Raw genomic sequence first — 20,698 nt, 5'->3', positions numbered from 1 at the left:
GAAGTGTGTGAGGTCACTATGGGGACCACGCGGTTGCACTGCCTGCCTCTCCATATCTGGCCCGTTCTCCCGTTTATGGCCATTGTCACTGCAATTTCTGAAAAATGGTGCCATTCTCTGGTTAGTATTATGGCACTTGGGCAGCTGACTATCCAAACATTCTTTGTTTAGTTCTTAGAAATACAAGATGTAACTCTTTCTTGCCTTGTATGAGACTGTATTCTATCGATTTGTCCTCATTTCCAGCAGCCTCTTCTCGACTTTTCTCTAGCTCAGCAATGCATACTGATGATGCGTAGGCTTTGCTGGCTTCCCCGCACGGGTTCTGTCATTCCCTGCAAAGTGCTTTTTAATGATGTGCTTCATTTTTGTCTGAAAAGTAGTTTTTAATGAGGCTGGATGCTGGTAAGCATGTCACTCATGCTATAGGTCAGAAGGGCTCCCACGATTCTGCCTCCTCCCTACACTTCCATCCCTCACTTAGGCCGTGCCCATGCGTCTTTCCAGGCTCTTCACAAATTAAAGCCTTTCCCCCAAATGCAGCATGAAAGGTCAGTATTAGCGGTCCTGGTTCCCCAAATCCTCTAAATTTGAGCTCCTGCCCCAGGTCCTCTCTTACCTTGATCATTCAAATGTCACTGCTCTCCGGAACATCTGTCTGGCTCAGAATTTCATGACAATCCGCTTGTAATATCCATTTCACCCTTCTGTTTGTTTCTTTATTTCCAATGCTCTGGCCAAAGCGATTTCTACAGATTCAATGTTGGGTCTTGCCTGCGCTTCTGCCACCAGTAAGTCCCCTTCCCATATAACTTGTTTTTGCCAAACAGCATTGGCATTCCTCGGGGCCTTTGTACAAATTGTTCTCTTTGCCTGTGGTGTCTGCCATCTGTTTCCATTGACGTACATCAGTGTCTTTATCCAAATCTTAGGTCAAGGCCACCCCCCTAAAAGAGCACTCCTTCCTTTTTTTAAGATTTAGCTAAAATAACCACTCTTGCCTTACCACCATAGCTCCTTCCTATTAGCATGCCAGTTACATCCTTAACAACTCACTCCAGATAATTTTCAGTTGATATGCAACACCTGCATCGCCCAAGTACATTGCAAAGCTTTGAGAGCAGGGACCATAGCCTGGTATAAGTTAGGTCCTCAGTAGATATCTGTCACTAGAGGCACGTATGACAGGACAAGAGTCACACTCCAGGAACTTGCCGGCCCCTATAAGCTAAAACCTACTATAACAAGAGAGTGCATCTTGCTTTCAAGAGGTTGATTCATCAACTCGTGGCTTCCCTGGGTGTGAGTGGAACATGGTGCCATCAGCCATCTAAGGGTAATTTAATGGGGTGTTGATAGAACAGAACCCTTTGGTCCGAAATCAGTGTGCTGCAGAAGGCTGAAAAGTGTGGCGCACCAGAAAGGTTTGGAGAAGCAATTATAAACCTCATCTGATTGCTAAGCAAGTCTGGTAGCCTTGTGTCAAGGACGATAAGAGACTTTTCCCCTGGAAACCTCGATCTGTCTTCCTGTAACAAATACAGATGTGAGGTTTGCTGAAAGCAGGCTGGAGGCCCACTCTGCTTTCGTTCTTTAATTATCGTCCTGGAGTTTATCTTCAATTATTCTCCCTCAAGCTTTGTGTCTTAGACTTGTCCTTATGCATTTTACTCACCTTTCCAGTCCCCAGATTTCAGAGCAGGAGGCTTTCTCCTCTCCCCCAAACTAAGGGTCAACTCCACCCCTTCCAAAACATACAGCTCTCTCTTCACTGTTCTCCATAGAGCTATGGGAGAAAATACAAACTCTGTGTTGTATTTTCTTGGAACTTGCATGAATTATATAAGGCCATCTCTGAACTCTCCAGCACCTCTATTATCTTGACAAGTTGATGAAGATTATGATAATGACATAAATGGTTCCTTGGATCAAAGAGCATGCATAGCAAATGTGGAGGAGGGAAGTGCCCATTGCTTAATGCCACAGTACATCATTTCATTAGCTCAGGAAGACTTACCTTGACTGTGTCTCAGATAAGCATGCTTATAACTGAAATGGTCAATTCATCCGATATGGGTGACATTGAATGGTTATGATTGTGTGCTGTGTCTAAAATTCATTCCTTATCTTTTAAAAAAAGAAGTGCCTAATAGTAAAGAAAAGGGGAATTCCAATCAGCAATTGGAAAAATTCAACCATGAACTTTATAGGCAGAACAACTATGGGGTTAAGCGTGTCATGGAAAACAATTGCTTGGCTTATTGCAATGTATAAACAAAATCAATTTACTCAAATTCAGGTCGTTTGGCCCTAAGGGCTTGAGAGAAGCATTATATTGCTGATGATATTTATTGCTGAACTTGGATCTCTTTCACACATCATCTGACAATGTACTCCAAGTTCATGGATCCCTAGTTGATTTTACAAAGAGGAAGGAATGTCTCAGTGAGACAGTTAATAAGCTGTTCTCCCTCTGGGTTCACTGATTTCTTCCTAGTGGTTGGTAAGCTTCTGAGTTCACGAGAATTGTAGAATGCAAACATTGATACTTCTTGTTCAGATTAAAATTGCAACTTTATGTGTTTTTGCACTCTTTGAGACTTTTAAGTCAAAGAATATGGATATAAATTCATGGTCATTCTTAATTAAATGATATGTCTTATATCCCCCTATATGTACCTTTGAATATGCTTTTAGATACCTAATTTAAGAGAACTGGACTGATTCCTATGCCACGTTATTCTCCAGTTACATCTTTATAAACCCTCACAGGAGAAGGGATAGTTAGAAAAGAGTAGTTCATCAGGTTAAAAATTTTATCTCATTTTTTTCTCATAAAGATGAATGTTAGGCAAAATCAGGTTGATTTCATTGCTTAGCATGGTAGAAAGGAAAAGACAATAATGATGATAACGATGGGTTGGGGACCTCCAAAGACAATCACGAATTCATTGTACATCAACGAATCAGATCAAAAAGCAAAGCCGAATAAATAACAGATAAAGTTCAGATCCATGTATGAGCCCCACAGCTAAAGACACCACTTTATGGAGTCTATGTTTTCTTCATTAGAATTTACTTAAAAGATGTTGTGTTAGGTCCCTTTTTCCCCTCAGGTTTTCTCTGTTATGTCATTTGAATATCTTCAGTTACATGTTAGTACTACCAGGGATGCTCATGAGACCAACCATGGACTTGGAGAGCAGGAGAGGCACTGTTTGGGTCATTATTTCTCCTGACAACTGCCTTTGAAATGGCTTTCATGAGGGTGGCTGAAATTTCTCATTCAACTTTGAAAGGAGGCACAGTGTTCCTTTGTGGTAACAACATCTAAGTTTAAATTTGTGGGATCTAGACCCAGCTTGCTTCATGTTCATTTCCTATTCCATGTACTTGAACAAACTGTCCAACTTTTCCCCGTCTCGGTTTTTTCATCTCTGACGTATATGTAGGGTTGCTATGAAAATCAATTAGTGTCTTACATATGAAACCTTAGTCTACATGAAAAATCCTCAGTAAATACCTGTTTCCATAATTTCCATGAGTTTAATAGTATTATCATTATCCTGACAGGCTATTGTGGGGAACTAGTAGAGTGAGGTCAGTAGGTGACAGGTCAGAGGTCATTTTCCATCTACAGAGAGTTCTGTTACCATATGTATGTGAACTGAGAGCCTTCGAAGACAGACATTCGTGAGCACATTAATCCTTCCAACAGTCAGAAGTAGGGAGCCCCCATGATCCTGCCATGTAGACATAATGAAGAACTTGGAGAGAAAATACCCTAGATGAAAATGTTACTATAAGGCTTTTGGATCAGTCCAACAGACGAGCAAGCCGCAGTTTCTAGAAATTTTATTCTGGTGTTCAACTTCCTCCTCCCAACTTAGAGTCACACTTTGAGAAATACTGGGTATTTTTATATTCAAGAAATTGAAGAAAAGGTTTCTGTACTTAAATATGTGCATTGTATGCATTGGACTAGCATAGTTAGTGACTCAAGCCATATCTTTAAATATTGAGCTTACTGTGAAAACTCCAGTGTCTCCCCTAAGATGCTCTTGAAATGAGAAGGAGAAAGAACTCAGCAACACTAGGCTTCTGCATAAGATTACTAATCACAAACCAATCCAATTCTTAAGTTTCTGTCCCCCCAGAGAACTGATGGAAAATGATAATGGAATGGCATTATGGTTTAATGAACCCCGGTAAACTGGACTTTGTGTCAGGGGCTAGGCACACATCATCTTATCTTACAGACATCAGGATAACTGTAACTGAAGCTGAGTCTCACAGGGAGGCATCTTCCTAGACCTCAGTGGCAACGCTTGTTTACATCTAATCTGTTGAACACAGAGCCTTCTCTCTCTCTATCACCCTTTGCTTTAATCCTTATTTTTCTGGAAAAGTCAAATTAAATGAGCTAAGCATTTTTCTTGAAGGCCATGATTTCTGATCACACACTCACACACACACACTCATACACACACATGCACACATACACACATGCATACACAGGCACACACATAACACACATGTACACACATACACACATACATACACACACGTATACACACACACACACATCCTAAATATCTTTTAAGTCTTAAAAGTCTTGAACTTCTGCTGATTAAGTAGGTAAAACACACATTGGAGAAAAGGGCATTTTACAAAGCTATTTTTTTTTTCTCCTTTTAGGATATGGCCCCGTGAGTTTGGCAGCTTAGGAACTTCATTATAACTCCTCTTCGGAGTTTTGCTTAAACACAAGGAAATCATCATCGTACTCTAGCCCAGCTTCTACAATTCCCAAGGTCATTCTTTCGAAGCTGATGTTGTGCACCAAACCTCTTAAAGACTTCCGCATGCCTTATAGAGTATTCATGTCACAATAACACACTAAAATATTTAAAAGGAAATCACTGCCTTATTTTTTTCTCAAAAAGAAACAGCCCTTGCTTACAACTCTCAATGGGCCATAAATATCTTCCAGGCCAGCTGTGCCAGTGCCTGTTGGAAATCTGTCTTACATTAGTAGTAACTAAGGAACTCATAGAATATTCCCTTTACACTGAAATGCAGTCTTGTTCTAGCATGCATCCATTTCTTTTGGAAGAATTTTGTTTCTCCTCATTGTTAAAAAGAGCTTTGCATGCTTGGGTTAATCACACTGTGAACTTTCTGCTTGATTTCACTGATGATCTTGGACATTGGTTGACATAGGGACTGAGGTTCAGTTGAGTTTTTTGTCACAAGATAAATGCAAGCAAATGTTACATAAGTCCCCCACATAGCACACACACACACACACACACACACACACACACACACCAGGTGCATGTATCACGCATGTTGTTTTGTTGTTATTATTGTTGCTTTTGGTTTTTGATTTTTCAAGAAAGGGTTTCTCTGTGTAGCTTTGGAGCCTGTCCTGGAACTCAATCTGTAGACCAGGATGGCCTTGAACTCACAGAAATCTGCTTGCCTCTGCCTCCTGAGTATTGGGATTAAAGGTGTGCGCCACCACTGCCCAGCTTTATGCATGTATTTTTGATTGAATAGTTTCTTTATTTAGGTTGTATCTCAAAAGTGAGAACTTGGGAAATTTGTTCACAATCTGGGATGAGGTTGAATTAGATTTGAGACAGCCTAGAGCAAGACTGTCCTAAGTGATGCTCTTAGAATGTAGAGAAAAGATAGGATGTGATTTGACATTAGCAGAAGATGATCAGTTAATACGGACACTGACTTTTGTTTTTTTTTTTTCCATCAGATGCAGGAACTAAGGCACAGGGGAACCTTGTAACTTTTTTCAGGACAACAGAAATAGGAACAGGCCTGAGATTCACTTTCAGGCTGCCTGGTTCCAGCCTGGCTTCTCCTTCACACTGCGGCCTCCACAGACACTCCCAAATGTCTCCATTCCCTTCCTCCTCACTACCTCTGACACACAAAGAACTCTACTCTCTCATAGGACAGGCTCTCCAGAATGCTAGCTGTACTAAATATATCATTTTCCCAGTCCTTAAAATGCAGAGCCTCATTTTCCCCTTCCTCACTTCTTCGGCTTTCATTTGTTAGCAACAAGGCCCCATACTTTCTTGGCATTGCTCTCCTTTCTGTCAAAATGTCCTTTTTGTACGCAACCTGCACACAACAGCAGTTCACATTCTCAACCTTCAAAGGATGACAGCATATTTTTCAAACTAACAAGGCCTTCTAGAAGAGAGCAGACTTTTTAAAGATGGAATATCAAACCTTAATCTAGACATCAGTGAGACTAGTAATGCCAAAACCTAACCACAAAGGCCAGCTCTGTACTCTGAGTGCATACCTGGAGTCTCCCTGAAAAGTAATTTGGTAAATTTGCCCCCAAAAGCCCAATCAATGCTCCCAGTGACAAAACCATCCACATATACTTTCATATTTGGAAACATGTCATCCTGCCAAAACAGTAATAGGCATTTCTCTGTCCCCCTCTAAGCTCAAAAATGCTCTTATCTGCAATAGTTTCTATATTACCCGAGAGTGATTGCTTTGAATATGGGCAGTGTGCCCCAAACCAAGAAATACATAAATCCTTTAGAAAGGGGAAAAGATCAATAATAATGATGGTGGTGATGATGGTGATGATGATGATGGTGATGGTGGAGGTGATGGCAATGTTGATGGAGATGATGATGGTGGTAGTAGTGGTGATGATGCTGGTGGTGGTGATGATGGTGGTGATGATGGTGGTGATGATGATGGTGGTGGTGGTGATGGTGATGATGATGGTGGTGGTGATGATAGTGGTGCTGATGATGGTGGTGATGATGATGATGGTGGTGGTGATGATGATGGTGGTGATGATGGTGATGATGATAGTGGTGGTGATGATAGTGGTGGTGATGATGGTGGTGGTGATGATGATGATGGTGGTGGTGATGATGGAGGTGATGGTGATGATGATGATGATGGTGGTGATGATGGTGATGATGGTGATGATAATGATGATGATGATAAACAGAAACAATAACCAAATGAAAAAGAAAGCCTAGCCAACCGAAACAGAAACAAATAGATTTACCACTAGATAATTCAAAATGTGTAGACGGGTCAACACTTTGAATAGTAGCACATAGAAAGTCAGGTAATAAATTTTTCAAGCCACCCTGTTTCTTCAAATTTATTGTAGCAGCAAATAAGAGAATAAGTATAACCATAGAATGTGGTCTAAGGCCTCACCTTAGACCAATTCCTCTTGTACTTGGATGCTGAGTCAGTGCTGGAGAGTAGGGATAGGCAGTAGGCTGGCCTTCAGATATGGGAGAGGCAGCAGCGACATGGCTCAGCTGTCACTACTCTGAAATATTAGCCTGCTGCACATGAGAGAAATGAATGGCAGTGACTATGCTGTGTTGGAAAGTAGAAGCCTCTAAGTCACCCACGATCATGCTCTTTGATAAAGGGTCACAGAGTCCAGGGAAGGAAGTGACCACTTGGTAACAGGGTATCTGAAAGTCCTCCCATGGAGACTCAGGTCCTGGCTCTGTAACTGATAAGATTATGGGCCATTCATTTTGTCTGCAGCTTGTTTCCCTATGCTTCAACTGAGAGACTCACCTTAGTCACCTCAAAGCCTGATACCAGTTCTGCTTCCTTGTGATGCTACAGCACTAAATAGTCCAATTGGGAAAGAGAAACTTGCCCCAAAGACCCCTTCCCTTTTATTTCCACGAGAAGGCCGCACTGGCAGAGCAGAAAAGATATTTACACTATAGTTGACTTTTAAAATTCCCTGAGAGTGGAAGATAAGAGGAAAACACACCAGATGGGGTGTGAGCGCTCCACTATTTCAAAACATAGCCATTTCCACTAAATTAGTTGGCACAAACTTAAAATTAAATACCATCCTGATTGCTATTTACAGTTGTCAAAGTGACAATATCTGTTTCCAAAGGATGGAAGATGGTGCTAAGACTGATTAGAATATTTTGGGAGGGTTTTTTTTGGCATGGAAATATTAAAGGAATAATCAGTTGGATATGAAAATATCATGGAAATCATGGATGTAATTGAGATGTAACTCAGCACCTGGATTTTTAGGAACAGACTCGCAACAAATACCAGGAGCTTGTCTGAATGCATGCACATCCACTGAGTACACGGCAGTGTCTTTCATTCTGATAGGTCCTACGTGCTGTGATTCCGGCTGCATTTCTAAGTACAGACTCCTTTGAAAACCCTTCCCCAAGACAGTTACGTGTTTTTTAACACATCCTTACACAGACTGGCTAAACTTTGAGCGTGTTTTTAGAGTTGTATAAGTCCTAAGTGAGGAAGCCCTGTTACGATAGAGAAGAATGAACTTGACATTCAGAAGATTACTGTCCTGTGTCTTCTGAAGGAAGTATTTTAAGAATGAGAAGGTAGTCCCCAGAGTCCCCAGCATTTGAGTGCTTGTACCCAGCTGCTGGTGGGGCTTAGGGAGGCATAAGAGTTGTGGCCTTGTTAGAGGAGGCGTGTCGCTAGAGATGAGCTTTGAGAGTTCAAAGACTCTTGCCGTTTCTAGTTTATGCCCTCTGCTTCATGTTTAAGGTACAAGATAGGAGCTCTCAGCTGCGGCTCTGAGCCCATGCTGTTTGCCTGCAGGCTCTGTTCCGCCATCATGGATGCTCACCCAGTGAAACCATAAACGCTTTCTTATTTAATATGCCTTGGTTTTGGTGTTTTATCAATAGAAAAACAACTAGTACAATTACTGAGACTGGCTTTGTTCAAAAAGGTTTACGCACGTTCATACCCAGCTAAACTCAAGGAACGGCACTCATGACCTTTGGGTTCAGTGTTTCTTTGTAAGCTCTAGCTCTCTGAATTCAAAAACATTGTGCTAGTTTATTCTCAGAGTAAATGTCAGACAGGCACTGTCAGGATATCCAGTGAGGACGGGGCAATATTCTGCAAAGGAACTCTTCAAGGACTTTGAATAGCACTAGTCATAAGGGGCCCAACAATTAAACACTCTTGAGGTCCAAATCTCTCATCTGTTTGTTAATTAAAGGTCTATTCCAGGAGCTACATAATAACTTCCAGAAAACTGGCTAAGTATTTCAGGTGTGTGTGTGTGTGTGTGTGTGTGTGTGTGTGAGAGAGAGAGAGAGAGAGAGAGAGAGAGAGAGAGAGAGAGAGAGAGAGAGAGAACAGTAAGAATAAGACAGAGGCAGAGAAAATCAGAGAGATAGAGACAGAACTTCATTTCCAATTTTTGATGATTATAAAATATCATTAAATTACATGAAATAATGGTTTTTAATCTTACTTAAGAATCCTTTTGAGTTTCTAGGTAATATCTACGTGGTGAAAAGTTACGTTCCTAGTATTTTTATTCGTCGAAGAAGTCAACCTATTGCAATTTCCTGTTCTCTAATGTGCTTTTCATTTAAATATGTAAAAGATCTGTCAGGCATGGTTAGTTAAACTCAGACATACAGATTTAAGTGATCAGGTGTTCAGACTTAATGCATTGGACATAGAAACCATGCCATGATTGCAGGAAATGCTTCTCTCTTCACACATACATTCTGTATACTCTAACCTTAGCATTCTTGAATTTTATCACCATTTTTTTCAATTACTAGGTGCCCTAGATTTACTTCTGTTACTCTGATAAAATACCCTTACAAAAGGCAACTTTGGTGAGAAAGGATTTTTTGGGGTAATAGTGCTTATAATTCTAAGCTACATACCATCATTTCGGGAAACTCAAGCAACATGCCACGCCCACAGTCAAGAGCAAAAGAGAATACATCTTGTTGCGTGTCTACTCACCCTCATCTAGCTTTCTCCCCTGTTTTATAGTTTAGGAGCTTTGTTAAAAGGAGAATATTGTTTTTTCAGGGGGGTTGGTTGCTGTTATGTTTGGGGTTTGCTTGCTTTATTTTTTTCTAGACAGCATTTCTCTGTGTAGCCCTTTCTGTTCTGGAACTTACTCTGTAGATCAGACTGGCCTCGAATTCACCTGCCTCTGCCAGTGCTGGGATTAAACATGTGTGTCGCCATGCCCCCCCCACATCGTCTCTTAATTATAGAGAAAATTCCATGACTTTGTCAAATCATTCTATTTGCCCAATACGTCCCTAAAACTTAACATGGGAGATTCTGATGTAATTCCAAAACAGCAAAATCATGTACCTCCCTGGGACTTCCCTCTTTGCAGCCTTTTTTTCTCAATTTTCAGGCATGGATTTTTAAACTATGCGCCTACTTTCCTACCTAGAGCTTATCAGTAAAACCTAACCCTGGTATTAATCATTCTATGGCGGGTTGTGTACTGATGTGGGAAGCAGACTTCTAATTTCCTGAACATCCTTGTGGCTGTCCTTTCTTCTGACCCTCATTAGCAAACAGCCCTGCGGTCTGCATCCAGTCCCCTGAATTTCTGCCATGCACTTTCGTAGATTAGTTTCTTTAAATGTAAAGCCGTCCCTCCATGGCAGAGTTAGGGACCTTCCGGTGTCTGAGCTGAGTTTCCAAGAACCTTTTAAAGGCCACTTTGCGGTCTTGACTTCTTACCACCAGCATCCAGGCACCAGTAAGCCAGCTCATCCCCGTGTCTGTTCTTTCTAATTGACATTCATGGTGATGCTGAAAGTGCTGCCTCTGGCCCCACCCTGTCCATGTTTCTGAAGAAGCTCTCCGAGGACGCAGGGCTCCTCTAGACCCTCTCACATGCTTTCCCCTACAGTTCTCAGAACAAGAGAGCAAAAGGGGTCTAGATCTCAGAGGACCCAAATAATGAAAGAGTCAAGTTTATGACTGACCTCAGGTGGACTAAAAATAATTTTTGTCATCTTTTATAGCTGTGCCTTTGTGTCGTCCACTACATGAAATCTTCCATTTTTAATACAATTTTATTGAAATATACTCAAATGCTATGTGGTTCATTTATTTAAAGTATATAAATTAATAATTTCATGTGATCCACTAAGATTTTATTAGGGTAAAGTTTCAAAATGTTCATACAAGTATTTCATCTATTCCAGTGTTGTTGAAGAATGATTGAATACATTTGTGTGGTGTTTTTGTGAATGTGTGTTTGTGTGTGCTATAAAAATGATGGCATGACACACATTGTGTACATGGTAAAGCAATTACCACAACCAAACTAACTAAAATATCAAGCATATCGCCACAGATGACCACCAGATTTGTTGTGGTAAGAACAGTTAATATCTCCTCTCAATACAATCAAATATACAATAAATTGTTCACCATGGTTACCAGGCTGTAACGAAATTATCAGAACATAGTCACCTTGTAGCTAAGCTTGTATCCCTTAGCGTCACATCCTCATGTCCCAGACCCTGGGAATTGCCAGTGTACTCTTCATTTCTGGGAGTTGAACTCTTTAAGATTCCACCTTTTGTCTGTTTTTTCAATGTCCTCTAGGTTAATATATGCTGTTAGTAATAAAGATTTTCCCTCTGTTTTAAGGCCAAATTATATTCCTGCATATCATGTACACACACACGCACACGCTACATTTTTTTCATCCATTTGTCTCTCAGTGGACACTTTGCTTCTTTATCTTGTGTATTGTGAATAAAGCTATAGGAATCATGGGAGTGTTCCTATCTCTTGGAGATAATAATCTTTATTTTTCTTGTATATATACCCAGAATTCAGATGGCTAGATTGCACGGTAGTCCAATTTTTAAATGTCAAGAATCCTATACAATGCTTTTTCATGGTACCAACATTAGAACACAATCCCACCAACAATGGACAAGTGTTCCTCTTGTTCTTCTGACTGTTTGTCATATTCACCCACAAGTGTGGAGTGATAGCCTGTGGTTTTGATTTGTGCTTTCCTGATGATTAATGGCGTTGAGCATTTTATCATGAACCTCTTGGCTATTCATATTGGTTCTCTGAAAGAATGGCCGGCGGATGTAGCTCAGTGGCAGTACATTTACTCAGCATGCAGAAAGCCTTGGTTTTCAGCCGTGGTAGTAGAAAAAGGCAGTGTAAGACCTTTATTTATCTTTAATATTTAGGTTACTATTATTTTGCTATTAAACCATATGCTCTCCTGAGATAGTTTGAATATATTATTGACATATTGCAAATATTTCTTCCATTCCAGAGATCTTTTTTTTAATCATTTCTTTTGCTGTGCAGAAACCTCTCCATGTGTTGTTAGATAACATCTTCACATTTATCTGTTCATTGTTGAGTGGAAATTCATGTGTTGTTTTCATATTTTGCATCTTAGTAATCACTTATAAGTATTAGATAGACATATATTTTTCTTACATAAAAAGCTAGAAGTGAATGGAGTTACTGTGTCATATGTCAACTACATGTTTCATTCCTGAAGTTTCTGCCAAGGTTGTCGCAAATGCAGCCATTGGGTTTTACATTTCTAGCAATGGCTCCAATGCCCCTGTATCTTTATTAAGAAGCCTCCTCTGATTTTGCAGTTATAGCCATCCCAGTGTTTGTGAAGTGATAAATCATTGTTGATTGAATTTTCCATCCCTGGTAGCTAACCATGTTGGATATTTCCCATGATTTTTAGTCGACTGTGTGGTTTCTTTGGGGGAAATGTCCATTCAGACCCTGTGTTCACTATTTCAGTTGGATTTTGGTGTTCGTGCTGTAGAATTGGAAGAGGGATCTTCTGCGTGTAAGTTCTTCTATCCTCTTGATACCCCTCTGGGATACCCAGAGAAATTCATGTCTAGTTTTCCCTTCTATACAGAGCTGCCTGGTAAAAGGGTATTAGTACCTTGTAGGAATGCACCAGACATTTCTTTCTCTGCAACTTCTTAGTTTTATTTACCTTGATAAATCAGATATAATATGTTTACATATCTCAGAGAGAGAAAGAATAAGGGATGTTGGAAGTCAATGATTATATCCTAAGGCAAAGTCCTATCCAGACACTGTATCATTTTCTCCCTATAACCTTTGTATAGTGTCTGCGCTTTGTCTCCCCAATGTCCAGCTATTCTCTCATGCTCTGGGGATTGAATGCAGGACCTCACAAATGTATGGCAAACACTTTTCTGAGTGAGCCATTTCTTCAGCTCCATCTATGTGAACCCTTCTAAAAAGAGTTTTCTGTAGATGAACGTTTCTGTCCCACTTGGTCCTCAACCATTCAGTCCCAAAGAAACACACAGAGTCTTATATTAATTATAAACTGTTGGGTCTATTAACTCAGACTTATTATGAAGTAGCTCTTACAACTTAAATTATCCCATAATTCTTGTCTGTGTTTAGCCGTGCGGCTTGGCACTTTTTCTCACTGAGGCATTCTCATCTTGCTTCCTCTGTGTCTGGCTGGTGACTGCCTCTCTGCCTTTCCTCTTCCCAGAATTCTCCTAGTCTGGTAACCCCACCCATACTTCCTGCCTGGCTACTGGCCAGTCAGCATTTTATTAGACCAATATGAGTGACAAATCTTTGCAGGGTACAAGAGCATTATCCCATAATAGTTTTCCAGTTCCTGACCTGGCAAAGAATGTGGTGTCACAACAGCTGAGTCTGAAACTCTCCATTACCATTTATCTTTTCCATGGTGTCTGTCATGAAGCTACAGCAACTTCAAGGATCCATTGTTGCTTCTACTGAGATTTCTCTCCCAGTCACGACTCCTTGATGTCCAAGGCTGGGGACTAGCAGAAGCACAAGACCACTGTTTTCTTTAAGTGATTAAAAAGAAGAGTTCTCCCCATTTTACGCCAACTGTCCCAGTTTTCCCAGACACCTCTGCCCTCTCAGAAGAGATGACTTTGTGTTTGTGAAAGTGTGTGAGCAGTTCAGTGTCTCATCCATGCCATCTCTTGTGGCCGCATAGTCTACTAGAGATAGCGCCACTTCTTATTTCTGAAGGTCAATGTTAGTAAAGGAACAAAATGTAAGAGTTGCCTCTTGACTAGCATTATGCCTTAGTTTATCCTTGGTGTCAAAATACAGCCCCAAATGGACATAGAGTGGTGAGAAGATGCTCTTGGCTTCATAATGAAACGATGAAAACGAAAGCTCAGAGATGCCTCTCACGGTTTTGGTCTCAGTGTTAATTGAATGAGGCTGGGATGCTTTTCGTATTGTGGGAGATCCCATCTGACAATGTTTATTAATTGCCTCATGGGACACCTGACATGCCAGTCTCATTATATGGCAGCAGCCACTATTATTGTCACCATTGTTCCTTTTCTATCGTGGCTGTAAGTGTACTGTTGTGAATGAGATATCAGTGTACAAACTTGAACTTCCCGGCTCTTCATTCACTGCGTGTGTTGTAAGGTGAAATGGCTGCAAAACAAAGACAAAGCCCGTAAATAATTGAAGAGAACTGAGAGGGAGGGAAAGAAGAAGCCGTCTGGAGTGTCTGCTTGTTATCTGAGAATGGCAATTGTCTTCTCCCTTCTGGCTTGTGCTTGCCAATTCCAAATATGGAATTCAGACTCCAGATCTCAGCAGCATTCCTGGGAAGACTGGGCATCTTATTTTTGACACTGGGAAACAATTCTCACCTTAGGTTATTGGAAATAAAATGAAACAGACATTTTTCACTAAAACAGAAGGAAACAACTCCCCACAACAAACCCTATGCAAGGTATCACCAGACCAAAAGGCCCGCCTGCCTGGTTTGCAACTTCTTGTCTCTAGGCTGCGGACCTTTCCTGGGAAATTCTAGGAATTTGAACTTACGTTTGTTCACAACTAAAGATGGCGTTACTATTTCACTGGAAGAGACATCAAATATTTGTCAAACAGTTCTCATGTGTGAAGAGAGGGCGAGCAGTAGAGATGAAACATTAGGGTGTGAGAGAGTGCTGCCCTCAAGGCCTTGATTTAGTAAGATGGACCAACATACCTTAAAATCGTCTATTACTGATGTGGTCAGTGGATGCTCTCTGTTTCTCTGCAGACTGCCATGGATAGACAGGAAATTGAAAGGGACTCAAGTGAGGGGCAGCCCTGGAGTTTGGGAGCAAAGCTGCTCCATCTGCAAGGTAAAAGGCTGAACACATGCCCTAGTCAGGAAGCAATGAGTCTGGGTTCAGATCCAGTAAGGGAGACAGGTAGACCAGCAAGCCATTGAATAATCCCTGCCAACAGCAGAGGACAAACTTGAACTTCAGCTCCAGGGTAGCCATGAAGCCCTCTACTTATCCCCATGGATCAAGCATGGATGTCACATGGTAAGTCGGTGTAAGGCCATGCCACCTCAATGTTAGGGTTCCATCACTTTATGGGGTCCAGGTGAGGAAGTTATACTCTTTCCTTAGTCTGGCATGTCTGATAAGTTCATGGGTCTAGTTCCTCTAATAAGATTTTAATGTGCCCATATGTGCTCACGGTCCCAGTTCACCCTAATAAGCAGGTAGAGTGGTTTCCTGTCTATCCATTTATCAGCCTGTATCAACCTGACAGGCTGTGCAGACTCCAGTCCTCCCAGGGCTGCAGTCTTCCTTCGCTCTCCAAATGGAGCCTAAGGCTAAAATTTTGTCTCCCGAAGCAAGTCACAGCCTGAAGAAATGCTATTTGGGTACAATATAGCATAAATTAAAGTAGGGTGGAGCCTGGTCTCTTGATTCTGCCTGGTTCTATGTGACACCATCCACTAATTCCCTGCCATCCGCAACTTATCTCTGGCTTTTTCTATATGGCTGACTTCCTTTCAGCAGTGTGATGTGATCTCCCAAAAGTAACATTATACATTGATATCATCTTTCTTTCCACAAGTCTTTGGCATAGTACACTCTTATTATACATACTGCCTGTGAACATGAAAGAGTTGGGTAATTTTTTTATGAAAACACAGTTATGAAAGAAAACAGACTTAAATAAATTTTTGTACCATGCCAGTTGAACCATTTTTGGAAAAATACAAAATTACTTTTTCGGTTAGATACTGAGCATCATTAAGTATATATTTTTGTTCTTCCATTATTTTACTGTCTCTAAAGTGATATTTGAAAATATTGGATGAAGTTTAATTTGGGACTTATAAGGAGAGAAATTTATATTGTGGATTCAGTTTCCTAGTTGAGCTGCTGGTTGAGAAATATCAACATCTTTTTTAGTAGCTTCAGTGCTTAGTCTAATGTTTAATTGATATTTTAAATAAAGCATGCAATTTGGAAATGAATTTGGAAATTCTGAGAAACTCTTTTGCAAGCGACAATTCATATTGATGCCTTCTCAGATGCTGCCTTTAGACGATTCACTTACAAAGAAGTCCTTTTATGCTCAGAATCCAGGAGCTTTACATTGACCTCTCTCTTATGCCCAGTGCTATGTCCAAGAAACAGCAGAAAATAGGCTCCTTGACCTCATGGTGTCAGTCTTCTTATGGTAAAGGCTGTACAATAATTGAAAAACAATAAAGTCTCAGACTGTACCCCACAGGCAGTTAAAAATAATATATCTGACTCCCACGGGTAGAAAAGTTGATGATTCAACACTTTTGTCTTGGGCAAGCTCACTTTTAACTGGTTCCTGAATGATGTGACTTTGCCAGTCATGTAGGGATATAGAGGGCCAGCATTCCAAGGATGGTACAGAGGGTTTGGAGTACAAAAGAAGCAGACACATTTTGTTAAGCAGGGAGATTGTAAGTGTGCTCAGTGTTAAGTCATGGACAGTGCCTGGCATTTGAAGGCATTCTGAGGACTTTGGAAGATTTTGAACATAGACATGGAGCGATCTGTGTTTAAAATGGCAGATAGACATCAAGAACAAAGTAGAAAATGACTTATCATCAATGAGGCTGATGGTTTGAGAGTGCCTGCCTAAAGTTTTAAGCATGAGAGAAGACCAACGGATTCCAGATATAGTTGACTTTGCTCGTTTTGAGACAGGCTCCATAGAACATCTCATGGAGCCCAGGTTGACCTTGAGCTCAGTAGGTCAGCAGAGTTATTCTTGAACTCCTGGTCCCCCTGTTTCCATCGAGTTCTGGGATTACAGACAAGCGCCATCTTGGCCAACTTTTGTGTTGCTGAAGATCAAAGTCATGGTCTAGGGTATGCTAGGTAACCAGTCTGTCAACTAGCTGCTTTGATGGGGGAACTGATGCCCTACAGGCAACTGTGTTCCCAGCCACTGTAAAAGGATGATAGGCTGGGAGAACAGCAGCTTTGTTAGTGGCGTCTAATGTGCTAGGGACCAAACAGGCAAAGTTATGACCAACCATCTCTAAACTTTTCCCTTTCCTTTCTGACCTTGATATCAAAGAACTGCAGGCTTTTCTGTGTAGAAAAATGAAGGCAATGCTGTTGTCTACACAGCACCCCAACAGATCCCCCCACAAGCATTATGTAAGCCACCGTGAAGTGTAATGTCCCATGTCCCACACAGGGGACACGGCAGTGCATGGCTTCAGGATGGTAGGGGAATGGTCAGCAGCTGAGTCCACACTAACAACACTAACATGAGCTCAGGTGTTGTGACGTTGGTACCGATGGTATTTCAGAACAGAACTTTGGAGGAGTTTTGAATGGGAGAAGCCCAGCCCCATCCCAGGTATATGCTTTCTCAATGGCAGAGACACCTTCTACCCATGCGTGACAACAAAAAGGATCTCCTGGTATCATCTGGAGACTATCAGTTCCAACCCCTGAAGCTTAATGACGGTGACTCTCAGGAGCTCCAAGTCTGTTTTCCTTATGTCCATGATTCTAAAACAATTGTTTTCCTCCTACTGACATAGACAACTTCCACATTTGCCAAGGCTCAAAACGCATGGAGCTGAACCAGCCTCCTGCTGCTCACTGTTCCTGCAGCAGAGCTGAGGGGAGTAAATCTGGGGTTGGTGATGGAGGAGGGTCATATGTCTATTGGTTAATAAAGAAACTGCCTTGGCCCTTTAATAGGACATAAAATTAGGTAGGCAGAGTAGACAGAAGAGAATGCTGGGAGAAAGAAGCCGAGCCAGTCAGTCGCCATGATTCTCCCACCCGAAACAGACGCAGGATAAGATCTTTCCTGGTAAGCCACACCTTGTGGTGCTACACAGATTATTAAAAAATAGCTTAATCAAGATGTAAGAGTTAGCCAATAAGAGGCTGGAACTAATGGGTCAGGCAGTGTTCAAAAGAATACAGTTTCCGTGTAATTATTTCGGGTAAAGCTAGCCGGGTGGTGGGATGCAACCCCGCAGCTCCTTACAACAGGTTGGATGTTCTAAGTAGCCAGGGAAGCCGAGTAGTCTGGTTGTTTTGGTTAAAAAATGTACCAATTTGGATCATTTTTCCATGTCCTAAAAGTTTAATTCACTGAAATACCATGTGATCTTTCAAGGTCCAAATCCATGAGATCATCACCATTAGAACACACTCTACTCCAGAGGTGAGCTCAGCTAAATTCCTGTTTTGCATACACTGACTGCGCAGGGTGGCTTCTGCTGCTCTCCACCGCCACCTTAACCTCAAAGTGTGGTGCCTGTCAGGTCTACGTATCAAGTGAAGATTGAAGTCTAAAGTAGATAGTGTCAGATAGGCAGAGACCAAACCAGCACCGTATTATGATTAACAATAATCAGTGATGACCGGCTGCTGGTGGTGAGGCTAATGTTGCGTTCTTTTCAGACAAAATTCCTTGTGTAAAATACTGGGCTTTACCGTAATGTTCTCATATAGGCATTCTATTTGCTTTGATTTTATCTGCCCCTACGCCATCCTCTGTTCCTGCTCCTCATGCTCCCTTCCTCTGCCCAACTGCCTACATCTACCACAAGCTTTACTGCTTTGAGGTCTAGGGAAAAAAACATGTATTTGTCTTATTGACAAATACAAATCTGGCTTACTTCTCTTAACACAATGATCTCCAGTTTCATCTCTTATTTGGCATTAAGTGAATGTTTATTAAGTGAAAGTTATATTCTGGATATTATAAAAATATATCTGTGTTATTTATGTAATGCTTATGATAAAATTATGGGATAATTTTTATTTTTTAGAATTTTGTACTCAGTGAGTTGAAATTAAATTTCACACCAAGCTGCCGAGGAGCAGGGTTGGGACTCATCCTGCACGGTGCCTTGAGAATCCATGTTCTTAGCCCTCTAGTGAGCTTCTTTGCTAGCCACTGACAACTGATCACCTGATTCTTTTTACATTAAGTCCATTGTTTGCTAGTGCTCATGATCAGGAATGATATTTTAGCTGAAAACTATTTACCCATCAAGACCAAATTCTTCTTCATCCTGGAATATTAAGCTGTGAGTTTTTCTGAGGCCAAATATGGAGCTTCTGGAGACACCTGAGTCAATACACAGTGAACCTCTAGAGAAGAGGAAAACACTTGAAATATGTCTCATCGGGAGCTTTCAGGCTCCTTTGAACTTTAATCAATAGCACTAGCACAGTTCTGCTTCCTCCTATGCCGTTTTCCACGCAGACAGAGCGCCCTTGCTTCAGTGGAAATCAGGAGAACTGCGATGCTGCCATATCGTGGTGGAAAGTTCAACCCTTCACCAGGGGTTTCCTCTTCTCCTTTTGGGAGGACACCTTTGTTATAGATTAGTTACAGGGCTGTTTGTGGCAGATGAAAGTGTACAGAACATAGTTTATTTCCCTGTGTTGTGTGAGTGTGTAGGCGTGTGTATGTGTGCACATGTGTGTGTTGTATGCACATACATGTGTGGACAGATGTGCTTCTGAGCGGAAGCCACTGGAAGACCTTGTGTGTCCTCTGTCACTCTGCCTTACTGCCTTGAGGCAGGATCTCTTACCTAGCATGGTGCTAGACTGGCAGCCAGCAAGCTCCAGTGATCCTCCTGTCTCCACACCTACCTCCCAACAGTCCTGGGGTTCCCAGCACACACAAGATGATTTCTAGATTTTCAGAGGGTTGCTGGGCATGGATTCAAGCTCAGGCCTTCAGACTTGTACAATAAGCACTCTTGCCCAACTGAGCCATCTCTCAAGTACCTCCCTGTGTTTTCTTTTCTTCCTCTTTAGGAAGAGCTCCCAACAACAATCCAAAGTCCAAGGATAGAAAAAGATGTGTTTCCCTTTCCTTCTTTCTGCGGGTTCTTTTCCTGGACTGCTGGTAGGGGGAGCCTGAGCTGAGCCTCCAGTTGGCATGTTCAAACCTGGCACTGAGACTCTGTGCTGCTTAGAAAATAATCCAGAGGAAGATTTAATTGTCTGCCCCCTTGACTGGGTTCATGAGTCTGTAATAAAACAAGTAGACCAGCATAAGCTCTAGCCAAAAAGAAAATAAAAACAAACACACACAAAAAAAGAAAAGAAAATGACAACAGCAAAATTCTTAAGGTTGATGATGGCTCCGGGATCACTCACCGATAACACAGCTAAGTGCAGCTCTAGTTCATAGGCATACATGAAATGCTGCCATGAGTATTTGATTCAGTCAAGCAGATTTGCAGATATATTAAAGACAGCCTAACACTTGTATGTAGTTTATGTGGCATTTGAAAATCCTTGTCAAGAATTAGTTATTTGAGAATGCTCAAAGGTGACTAAAGATACGTTCTAGGTCTTACATCATGTTAAGTACTATTTTAATTATGATGGGTAGGTGATTCATTTTTGAAAAGTCTTGATTTGTGTCTGGGTTCAAACTAGCGATTTCCCACTCCCACCTATGTTATTTTTTTTTTTTTGCATAGGGCATCAATTAAGATTTTTTTCCTTTTGAAAAAGCAATTAAATACATCTCATAGCATTAATAA

The 20,698-nt window shown here is 41.2% G+C and overlaps 1 protein-coding gene across 6 annotated transcripts in view; it reads left to right on the top strand.

Annotated features, from left to right (window-relative positions):
- Positions 1 to 20,698, top strand: part of Fhit (fragile histidine triad diadenosine triphosphatase) — a 1,394,727-nt gene that overhangs the window by 1,217,876 nt on the left and 156,153 nt on the right. Inside the window, exon 6 of one of the 6 annotated variants that reach the window (XM_050161106.1) lies at positions 4,699 to 4,959. The exons of the other annotated variants lie outside the window; for them this stretch is intronic. Coding sequence (XP_050017063.1) covers positions 4,699 to 4,713 — 15 coding nt within the window. The 3' untranslated portion in view covers positions 4,714 to 4,959. Of the gene's footprint in view, positions 1 to 4,698; positions 4,960 to 20,698 lie in introns of those variants that run through there. 6 annotated transcript variants of the gene reach the window in all.

This window comes from Alexandromys fortis, unplaced genomic scaffold (genome assembly GCF_014885135.2).
Source record: "Alexandromys fortis isolate MF-2015 unplaced genomic scaffold, M_Fortis_MF-2015_v1.1 scaffold_123, whole genome shotgun sequence".
NCBI lineage: Eukaryota > Metazoa > Chordata > Mammalia > Rodentia > Cricetidae > Alexandromys > Alexandromys fortis.
Note: the sequence above shows the minus strand (reverse complement) of the source record. Positions and strands in the feature narration are given on the sequence as shown.